The sequence below is a fragment of the Mandrillus leucophaeus genome, unplaced genomic scaffold (assembly GCF_000951045.1).
Source record: "Mandrillus leucophaeus isolate KB7577 unplaced genomic scaffold, Mleu.le_1.0 Scaffold609, whole genome shotgun sequence".
In the NCBI taxonomy this organism is placed as follows: domain Eukaryota; kingdom Metazoa; phylum Chordata; class Mammalia; order Primates; family Cercopithecidae; genus Mandrillus; species Mandrillus leucophaeus.
Genome location: NW_012106575.1, coordinates 75,468 through 87,060, shown reverse-complemented (window position 1 = coordinate 87,060; position 11,593 = coordinate 75,468). Strand labels below are relative to the sequence as shown.

At 43.6% G+C, this 11,593-nt stretch overlaps 1 protein-coding gene across 9 annotated transcripts in view; it reads left to right on the top strand.

Moving 5' to 3' along the window:
• The window catches only part of RBFOX1 (RNA binding protein, fox-1 homolog (C. elegans) 1), a 1,371,131-nt gene that overhangs the window by 1,303,481 nt on the left and 56,057 nt on the right, over positions 1–11,593 (top strand). For all 9 annotated transcript variants that reach the window (XM_011999919.1, XM_011999921.1, XM_011999917.1 and 6 more), the window contains one exon: positions 3,880–4,012. In XM_011999919.1, the coding sequence (XP_011855309.1) occupies positions 3,880–4,012 (133 nt within the window). The remainder of the gene's footprint in view (positions 1–3,879; positions 4,013–11,593) is intronic.

Here is an 11,593-nt window from a genome sequence, read left to right as displayed (position 1 = left end):
CATTTCTGATCCAAGCTAATGATTTTTACATGAACCAGGGGAGGAACAGGACAGCCCTCTTTAGAAAAAAATTCCAAAAAAGAGTGAAAGAAAGGATTGTAATGAAGGCAGGAATTAATAAATGAAGAGAGAGGAGAGGAAGAAAGAGGGAGGGGAAAGAGGAGGAAGGAGAAAAAGGAAGAGGAGGAGGGAAGGACAGGAAGGAGGGAAGACAAAAGAAAGAGTAAAGAGGGAGGGAAGGACAGGAAGCAAGGAAGACAAAAGGAAGGAAGAAAAGAGGGAGGGGAGGATAAAGGAAGGAATAAAAAAGAAAGGATCAAGTATAAGGAAGGAAGGAAGGAACTTAAAGAAAGGCAATGTGATCGATGAGCGTTTTTCTAACTAGAGATTTCACCAAAAGGCCCCTTGGCCAGCCCTAGATTACCAAGAAAGAGACGACTGAAAATACCATCCACCCAGTACACTTGAATTCTCCAGCCCTTTCTCCGTGAAGCGTCTGGCCCAAAGCATGACCTGTGGAACCCTTTTGTTTTACCAAGGGTACTTGGCCTTTCAGGAAGGCACTATTTAAGCGAGGAAGTGCTTTGCAGTCCCTTCCTGTGTTCCTTTCACAAAGTAAGAAGTCCCCTAATGTGCCCTGCTTGGGGGAACCCAAAGAACCTCCTAGGAAGACTTGTAAATATCCTGCATCAGGAAATCCATTTTCTCCCTGTAACAAAGAGGGTACAAAATGGAATCCTGGCTCCATGCTCTTAACAGCACGTGCTCCCCCTGTCTCGCTTGCCAAGCTTCTGTTTCATGTTATATCTCAACATCTAAATCTTCCAAGAATTATTGTAAAACCTGCTTGTGGCTGAGAGGGAGCTTGTCTGGCTCATTCGGCTCCATAGCCAGTGATAATGAATGGGTCAGCATAATTACCGTGTTTCCTCACACAGGCAGCCAGCTGCTCTGCCAGATTGTGTATTCTTCATTTTCTTTATTTCAAAATCCAGGGTGTTCCTCTGAAAACTTAATAGTTGAACTGTGGCAAGATAGATTTGGAGTCAAAGCCATTCCCACACTCATTTTCTCCCCAGTCCTGAAGCAAGTGTCTCATCTCTCATTACTTCTGGGCTTTTATGATATTAGGATTTACTCACATTCCCCATTAAGACCCCATATCTCTCTGCAGTTTCAAGCATACCAGTTGCCATGCGATCCAGGAAACTCAGGTGCTAGGAGCTGGCAAAAAAAAGTTAAATAAAATGGCATAATCTGTCTTTAGCAAGAATAAAAAGTTTAAAAATAACCTTTATGGTCTTCTCAGATACAAATAGAAAGACAGAATCATTCTGGGTTCTATAATCCTCGTATTTCACCCACATTGTGAGAGAAAGATGTGGTAGAATCCATAGAACAGGACGGCTGTTGTACCTTTAAAAGCACACAGAATTCCAGATAATAAATAGCCTGTTGGTCTTCACTTTGGTCAGGTTCAGGGATTTTATTTGGGTCCTTATAATTACAAGAGTAATTCAGAATGACTTCTGTGGAGAACCCCACCCACTCCCTTCACCCACCATGTAGGTACAAACATATCCTATCTATAGGCGTAGGTATAATTCTTAGAATTGTAAGTGCACTGCATGGCCAGCCTGTCCAACCTCCTCGGTAGTAGCCGGGGCCTCCAGTGAGGCTTCTCATGCATTTTTTACCTTCCAATTCTTTTGCCTTTTTGCTCCTTCTGCAACCCTCACCTGGGTCCATGCATCAGTGTGCATGGCAAGGACTCTGAACGATGGGAAGACATAAGGTGGAACGCTTCTATTCCTGAAGCTGATGGTGGGAAGGGGAGAAGCTCTTCTTGACAGTTTGGATAGAGGGTGGAGACAACTTTAACATGAAATGAACTGCAACCCCTGCCCAGTGAGAGGTTTGCTTCTCTGCAGAAAGCCTGGAAAAGGAGTTTGGTTGTGCTGGGTTAACTAAGAGTGCTTCCTTCATGGTGGGCCTTTTCTGAGCGTTTACTGTGGCTCTCCTGGGACAGGGACTTCCCAAATGCATTTTTTCAGGAAAACATTCTCCGTGGACGCAGTTTGGGAAACGTTACCTGCTGCTTAGTGAGATGGGACAAGCGTAGTCAGTATGGCAAGAGCACTGGGAGGGTTAGAGAAGTGAACTGAGCTTGAAGGCAAAAGTGGTTTGCTGGCTCTATGGGCCCTGGTGAGTTAGGATTTGCATGGGATGGGAGGAAGGGTATCCCAGATAGAGGAAACAGCATTGGTTATCCTGGGGCTGAGGTAATCATCAGGTATCCTCCGTGCACACTTTGGGAAACACAGCTTGCTGCTTAGTGAGATGGGACAAGTGTGGTTAGAAAGGTTAGAGCACTGGGAGGGTCAGAGAAGCCAACTGAACTTAAAGGCAAAAGTGGTTTCCTGGCCTCATCGGCCCTGATGAGTTACGATTTGCATGAGATGGGAGGAAGAGCATCCCATATAGAGGAGACAGCATTAGTTATCAGGGGTCTGGGGTAATCATCAGGCTTAATTCCCCTTCCTAACTCCTCCTCGCCTCCTCATCCTGCTCAGAGAATTCTATCCAAGGGAAGATATCCCTGCTCAGAGAATTCTACCCAAGGGAAGATACCCCTGCCCACATTCTTCTTATTTGAGACAGAGTCTTGCTCTGTCACCCAGGCTGCAATGCAGTGGTGCCATCTCAGCTCACTGCAACCTCCACCTCCCAGGTTCAAGCAATTATCCTGCCTCAGCCTCCCAAGTAGCTGGAATTACAGGCATGCACCACCACATCTGGCCAATTTTTGTATTTTTAGTAGAGAGGGGGTTTCACCATATTGGCCAGGCTGGATTCGAACTCCTGACCTCATGATCCACCTGCCTCAGCCTTGAAAAGTGCTGTGATTACAGGCAGGAGCCACCATACCCAGCCCCACACATTCTCTTAAGATTTGGGGTCCGAGACTTCTCCCATATTTGTAATCATGGTGGTTGCCTTTGCCTTTAAATGCTGCACAAGAGTTTAGCAGGCTTATGAGATGTTGGTAATAAGCTGTTTCTCATGGCATGTGTGGTTTGTGCACTCATGCCACATACATGTGTCAGTGTGAATACTTCAATTAGAAGTTTTAACAGATGATATCTATACATAAAGGAAACTGTGGAAAATAGGATGGGGAAAGCTATGAATAAAAAACACTCATGTAGTTCGACCCCAGAGATTACTAGCAAGACATCAACACATCTTGCAATCTGCCGTTTTAAAAAGGTGTTTGTGGGTTGGCCATGTTTGGTCCATGTAATCCCAGCACTTTGGGAGGTAGAGACAGGAGGACTGCTTGAACCCAGGATTTCAAAACCGGCCGGGGCAACTTAGGGAGACCCCCATCTCTACAAAACATTAAAAAATTAGGAGCATGCTACCACGCCTGGCTGTCTATGGTCCCAGCTACTTGGGAGGCTGAGGTAGGAGCATCACTTGAGCCCTGGAAGTGGAGGGTACAGTGAGCCGTGATCGCACCACTGCACTCCAGCCTGGGTGACAGAACCAGTCCCTGTCTCAAATAAATTCATTAATTAAATACTGATGCAGCGAGCTTTTCTCCCGTTATTTAGAATTCGTTGCAAATGTTTGTAGTCACCATATTCTCCTGGGCAAATGGCCTACTGTGTTAACTACCCATCCTCTCTGGAATCCAACCCTGGCCACTGTGCTGCTTTCTGCTTTTTAACCTTCTGACTCTGGGAAGCGGGCGGGGGTCCTGCTGAAACCCTGTGCAGGGACAAGGGTTCCCGGGACGGTTCCCTCCACAGCAGGGTGTGCATCTGACAGCCTGTGCTCGCTCTCTCTCTCTCTCTCCCCCCTCTTGCCCCGCAGTGCCAGGCTTCCCGTATCCAGCAGCCACCGCCGCGGCCGCCTACCGAGGGGCGCACCTGCGAGGCCGCGGCCGCACCGTGTACAACACCTTCAGGGCCGCAGCGCCCCCGCCCCCGATCCCGGCCTATGGCGGGTAAGTGGGGCAGCCTCCTGGGCGGGCCTCCGTGCACCAGCCCTGCCTCCCCCAGAGGCACGGAGCTGTTTGTGAGCGCATGATGGTCTTGATTCCCCCCTCTCTGCCACCCCCAGAACTGCCCCCAGCATGCAGCCCGCGCGCACCTGCAGTGAAGCACCTTGCTAAGAGTATTGAAAAATGAGTGTAATTTGTCCTGTCATGGTTGGTGCCTTTAAGCACTCTACATGTCACATGTTGTTATGTAAATTCTCTTTGAGACTGAATGCTGGAGAACAGAGAAATGGTTACAGTCAAAGATGTATTTCTGATGATTGCAAACATCTGGTTATTAAGGAGGTTGGACCACATTTGCTCCTTGAATTCCTCTACAGAAAGACGTGAGGTTTTCACACATAAAAATCACTGGGGTGGTCTTGCTCCCCTCCCCAGGGATATCTTGAGCTTCAAGGTTCTCTAACCTTTGCCTGCAAAGAGAACATTAGGTGTTGAGTCACATGCAAACATACAAGAATTAATGAAATTGGAGTTAAGATGCGTTGCAGTTGCATTTTCCATAATGGCATTTGCCTTCCTTTCTCCCTCTGTGGGGACAACGCAAATTGGTTTCCCATTGCCAATTTGATCCTTCTGTGCATGGACTTTGATATTGCCAGGCGAATATCAAGGAATGGTGTGAATGCTCAGTAAAAGAAAAAAAAAATGGTACTGGCGTGTTGGGTGGCAGACTTGAAATGCTAGTCCCTCTGTCCCTCTTTTAGGGATCCTGGCTTGAATATTCTTGTACCTCTGCAGTCCGGGAGAGAGGGATGCCTCCAAGGCAGTGGCCCTAGACCAAGGGACATTTGCAAGGTCTAGAGACATTTTTGGTTGTCACAGCAGGAATGGAGAGATGCTATGTCCTCTGCTGGGTAGAGTCTAGGGATGTTGTTTGACAGTCCCCAACACGAAAGAATTATCAGGCTCAAAGTCAGTCGTGCTGCAGCTGGGAAACTCTGCTCTATGTTAAATTCAGCAGTCCCCGAAAGAGTCTGGCATGTGCCTTCCCTGCCCAGTGACTGGCTTTCTGGTGTGCAAAAGAAAATATGGCTGCATTTAAGACTGTGTGAAAAGGGTTAAATGCCCTTTTTATAACTCTGTTGCTTGTAAATCTTTCAGAAAATCTGGATTAGCCTAGATCATCTATTATACTCATGACAAAAAGAAACACTTTTTCATTATGTATTCATTCCAAACCAGAGCATTTGAAATGTTTCAAAAATAAACACAATAAAATAGTAAAATAGTAAAATAGTAAAATAGTAAAAAAAAAAAAAAAAAAAGACTAGGTAAAACCATCAGGGAAGGGAAAATTAAGGAAAAGTAGTAAGCATGTCCATCAAATTTCTTGTGTAGTCATTACAATTGGGTCAACTTCGAGCTTCTTGGACAAAACAAGAGTTATCTCTATATATACACATATTGTAACTGAAAACATGGTGAATAGTAACAAACAAGAATCAATTGACTATAAATTCTCCCTAGCACCTATCAAATATATTTGCATGTCTTAAGCCTTTTATGTGACCATGCACTGAAGGAATTGTTGATAGTGTAATTTTTAATCTCTGGTATCACAGCATTGAGCACATTTTATGGATCCAGAAATGAAAAAATGAAGATTATTCCCAAGGTCATGTATTGAGTTATGAAGGAAAAAGAAAATCCGAAGTTACCTTTGGGCTCATGTAATTACTAAAGCAAGATTCATAAGTTATAAATGCAAAATTGCACACTTATACCACATTCATTTGAAAAGAGTTCTCGGTACATGGCAACTGAAGCGTTTTGGTATATCTACCGTCAGTATCTCACTACTATATTAAACAGCAAAAGAAATAAAGGAAAATTATATGGCTTATCCTCACACGAACAATTTATAAACATCTCAGAATAACACACGTGCTGTAAAATCAAAATTAGCTAACTTATAATGAACGTGCTCTTTGCTGGGAATAGCCATGTGTAACTAATTAATGCCATGTTCACCAGGGAGAGACACAACCATTTCCAAATGATGAAACAATGTGTTTGTAACTACTTGGGATGAAAATTAATTTTAATATTCCAGCAATATCTGTGATCAGTTTGGTTATAATGGTGGATTGTGCCTCCTTCCTGATAATAGCATGGCTAGAATTCTAAAGCCATATTTAGAAGCAAGATCAAATTCTCAACAAAGAAGTAGAAGCCCCAGCAGGACTGGGGTTGCAAGCATTCGTGTGTACAATAATCTATTAGAGCAAGGTACTGGTCGAAAAGAAGGAAATTCATCTGGTTGCCTGGGTGTTTCACTGGATTACAAACTGCAGAGAGTGAATTGGCACGGAATGAAAAACTTTGAGCCCAACGTCTTAAAGGTTTCCTTTTCCTCTGGAATAAATAGATTAGGCTGCAGGAGATGGCAGGGGGATGGTTCCTCTTGGAAAGGAAGAGAGCAGAGTGGGACACAGGGCAGGAGTTGGCTGAAAGAGTAAGGACCCCTATCTTGTGTTCAGTGAAAGCAAGTAGCAAAGAGGTTGGAAATACTTGTTTTCAGGACATAGCATCATCAGGATTCACGTGGTCCAGAGAGCGCATTTTCTGTAGCCTTTTGTCTCTAAAGTCCTTTGGAGGAAAACTTCTAGATTTGACTGATGTCTTTACCCCAGCCCAGTTCAGGTCACCCTATGGCCCTATGACTGACACCTATTGTGCTTCAGGGCACTGTTGTGTGCTAAAGAGACCAATGGCACCTTGAGAGGTATTTCTTCTGGTTGGGACAGGGGGTGACATACAAGCCAACAATTTCAATAAACATAAGTGATACAAGAGGGTATTATGTGAATACCAGGGCAAGGTCCTTAGTCTAGCTTGGGTGTTTACAAAAGGCATCCTAAAAGAGAAGAAATAGGGGATACATGTAAGTCCAAACATTTCCTAAATTGCCACAGTGAAATCTTATCCTGTGACCCCTACCCCCCCACCCACACCCCCAAGCAATCTTCATCTTTTCTAAGATGTCACCTAACAAACTGCATTTAAGAATTTATTGTTTCCACTGTCACCAATTCAAGGCATATCTGCCAACCTAAATCTGTTCTTCCTGAGGTATCCAATATGAATCTATATTGTTACTAAAATACCAGTCAAAAATGTATCCTAGGTCCATGCATGGCTTCAATCTTCTTCCTGGGAGACTGAAGAAAATATCCTTTAGAATCTCCATGGCTACCTTTGTGGAAGCTTGGGTGACCCTTGGAGGTATCCAACAAAGATAGTCACATGAGTCGAGTCCTTAAGAATGCCCTACATTCATCAATTTCCTTTTAAAAAAAAAAAAATTTGAGACAGAGTCTCGCTCTGTCACCCAGGCTTGAGTGCAATGGTGTGACCTCAACTCACGGCAACGTCCAACTCCTGGGTTCAAGCGATTCTCCAAACTCAGCCTCCTAAGTAGCTGGGATTACAGGTGCCTGCCACCACACCTGGCCAATTTTTGTATTTTTAATAGAAATGGGGCTTCACCATGTTGGCCAGGCTGGTCTTGAACTCCTGACCTCAGGTGATCTGCCCACCTGGACCTCCCAAAGTGCCGGGATTATAGGTATGAGCCACCGTGCCCAGGCATTCATCCATTTCCTTTTCTTGATTTGCCTTTTCCTTCCATTGTCTTGATATTTTCTGAAGCCCTTCCATGCAGCTGAAGAACACAGGTAATGAAGAGGCCCTGTTCTCTTTTATCTCACATGCCTAAATAGAAACCTCTTGGGACATTAACACATGATGATTCCTCCAGGCGTAGGGACAGTTGTGGATCATGGTGGGATCATAGGTACAAGTGGAAAACCCTATACCAAACCAACCAACTCCCAACTGAGTCCCAAATGCCAACATCAACTGAATGAGACCGAGTGAAGAGTTAGAAAGTGATGTCTACGTAGGTCTACATAGTCTATGGAATTTTACAGTCCTAGGAAGACACTGGATTTAAGGTGAATAAGACTGAGCCCGAATATTCTACCCATACTGGCTTCGATAGCTTACTTAACGTCTATAGAGAGTTTCCATAAGAGAGAGTGGGGATGTATCTGCCCCCGTAGAGTTGATAGAGGGTGAAGTAGGGAAATTCATGTAAGGTGACAACTTGGTCCATCCCGTGATATGCATTCAGTGAACTGTGCCTGCTGTTCTCCAGGTTGGTGAACTTAGTGACTGTATTAACCACCCATAGTCTTCTTTCTCAATATCCCTTTTGCTTGTGGTTGAGTAAACAAGAAGACCCCATGTCTCCCCCTCTATGCATTATTTATCTTTGCTAGGGGGCACGTGCAGTTTCACAGACCTCCATTTCCTTCAAGAAATGGTTGAGGCATTTCCACTGCTTATGGAATATGTAAATTGCAAATACAATATTGAGCAGGGAACAGTCACAGAGCAGAGTCGAGTTTTCCTTATTTTTCCTTGCCTTTGATCCTGGAGTCAGTTTGATTGAGAAGCCACAATGCCCAGTCTAGCTTCCTACGATTCACATTTGGGAGGAATTACCCATCAGGTAATTGCTGTTCAGGGAGCTCACAAGCTTATTATCTATGCATCAAAACGGCAAGTGGAGGCATTGGAGACAAACCCTATAGACTTAGTAATCTCTGATGTTAGAAAACAGCAGCTAAACCCCAATCCCCTCCCTATCGAAGAGGAACTCCATGAGTACCTATTATGTACCATGCATATTTCAAGGGAGTGCAATGGGGTGCTCTGATGGAGTATATCACATGTGTTATTTTTGAGATGGACTCTTGCTCTGTCACCCACGTTGAAATGCAGTGGTACAATCTCGGCTCACTGCAAACTTCTCCTCCTGGGTTCAAGCAATTCTCCTGTCTTCAGCCTCCCAAGTAGCTGGGGTTATAGGCACATGCCAACCACACCCGGCTAATTTTTTGTATTTTTAGTAGAGACAGGGTTTCACCGTATTGGCCAGGCTGGTCTCAAACTCCTGACCTCAAGTGATCTGCCCACCTCAGCCTCCCGAAGTACGGGGATTACAGGTGTGCGCCACCACCACCCCCCTCCCCCCGGCCATGTTTTTATTACTATTCTAAGCCTAAGCATCTAGTGTCTGCTGTAGGCTTTTGGTTTTGGTTCTCTAGGTATCTCTGAGCAAGATTTTCTGCGCTTTCTCAGGTAATTGTCATACATCTGTGTAAACTTCCCAGAGTTACCCTTGAGAAGTATTTTGAGAAGACTCTATACTACTTGGGGTATAGGAAAGATAAGGGAGTATCCCAGGAAAAAACTTAAAGCTGGCCAGTGGAAGAACAAATTGACCTTTTGGAAATGTTTTCAGGTTAAGTCCTAAAAAAGCCTCTGACAACAGTCTCTGGGACCATAGGCATATCTTTCTGTGTATAGATCAGCCATGCTCTCAGATATTTATAAGATAAAACCCAAAGTCCCCAACCTGTATTATCTGATGCTTAGGAACTTTATTCATTTAACATAAATACTAGGAACAGAAGTCATCATTATCCATTCTCAGAATACTTTACACACACGGGCATCCAATCTTTTGGTTTCCCTGGGACACATTGAATGAATTGACTTGGACCACACATAAAATATACATACACTAACTATAGCTGATGAGCCAAAAAAAAAAAAAAACTCAGTGTTTTAAGAAAGTTAATGAATTTGTGTTGGGGCCACATGCAGCCTATGGACTGAGGGTTGGACAAGCTTCCTTTGCCGAATTATTTTTATAAAGTGTGATTTCTTATTGGCTAGTTTTAAAATGTAACCCAAACAGCCTCTTAATAGAGTGAATTTATAGACAAACATCATGAACTAGTGGTCTTTAAACCCTTTTTCTGGAGGAGAGAATGTGAAAAAGGCATTTTCACAGATGCCTTTAATAATCTGATTAAAAATTCTCTAGGAAAATGTGTACAAACACACCACACACCCACAATTCTATACAAATGCCAGCGAGTTTCTGATAGCCCCTGATATCCATTAAAACACAGTGGTATTTGAACACATTAGAAAGTTTATTTTCTAGTGGGAAGGGGCCTCAGGGTAGAACAATTGTGAACAGCCTTTTCTATAAGAATATACTTGTGGCTGGTATATATTATATTACACAGGCAGATTGTATGGCTTGGGCATTTTATATATTTTTTAAAGTAAACTAATTTTCTATAGTGCAATCACTCCCTGCTTGCATTCATTCAAATATTTAACTACTGCTATTACTTTTCTAAGAAAATAAGATGTGCATTTGCATTATATCCTTGCAAAAGCATATTGAGTCCCAATGTGATTGACAAGTAATACAATTACCTTTGCATGGCTAGACGTACCATCTCTGCATTGAAACAGGACTGCACCTGTTTAGTGCACGATGGTAACTCCCTTCTCTTCTAACTGTTCTGTGGTTAGTTTATCTATAGCTGCACTGTAGACATGGATCCTTGTGCCTCTTTCCCTACACATCTTATATTTTAAGTGCAGCTGTTTGATGAGGCTTTAAAAATTCTTTGGATACATTTTTGGAAATTAACATGAGGCTTTGTGATAAGAGCTTTCCTGTAACCAGCTCCTCCATTAGAATATGACCCAGGAGAGCGACCTTCAGTTTTGTCTCACATGTAAAGTAAAGTAACACTTGGAGGATGGTGTTGCATAGAGCAATGATTCTCATTTTTCTGGGACTAGTAGCATCAGCATCATCTGTTAATTTGTTAGAAATGTAAGCTCTTAGATGCTGTCATCTAGATCTATTGAATCAGAACCTGTTGGCTGGGCATGGGGCCCAGCCATCTGTGTTTCAAAAGTCCTCCAGGTGATTCTGATACACATTCAAGTTTGACCACCACTGCTTGCCATAGTACTTAAGAGTTTGCGCTGTGGAGCCAGACTCCTTGGGCTCGAATCCCAGTTCAGTCAATACCCAGCTATCTTTCAGTTTCTACATGTCTAAAGAGGCGATCATCATTTTATCCATCTCATAGGGGTGTTCTGAGGACTGAGTGGGATTATGAGCACAGACTATCTAGAATAGGGACTGATCCATGGTAAGTGTTCTACAAATGTGAGTAGTGGGAGTATTGGTGCTCATGCTGTTACTATTAGGGAGAAAAACAGTGTTTTGGTAAAATTGGCTTCCCATTACATGGGTTTATTTCACATTGCCAGTGAGAATGATACATTGGTTCCACATTTTTTAGAGCTATCCTATAGATAGATCACTTGTCCTTTCCATTTCTCTCCAATACATGTGCACTTTGAAAATAAGTAATCCCTTCATGATGGGGTTTATAATGGCAGCTACAATCATCTTTTCGCTGTGAAGCCACCATATTTAGAACTTAAAGCTAGACATTATACCTTTCTCCCCAGCCCTCCAAGAAGCCAGGCCATGGGTCTTCCAACCATGGGTCTTGCCTTAGCAGTACCCTCGCCCCACCACCCTTTGCCTTGACAGCTCTTCCCTCCTCTCTACTGAGCCAAGGCTTTGAGGTTTCTCTGCCATTTGCTCAGCCTCTCTCATCTCTGCTGCTG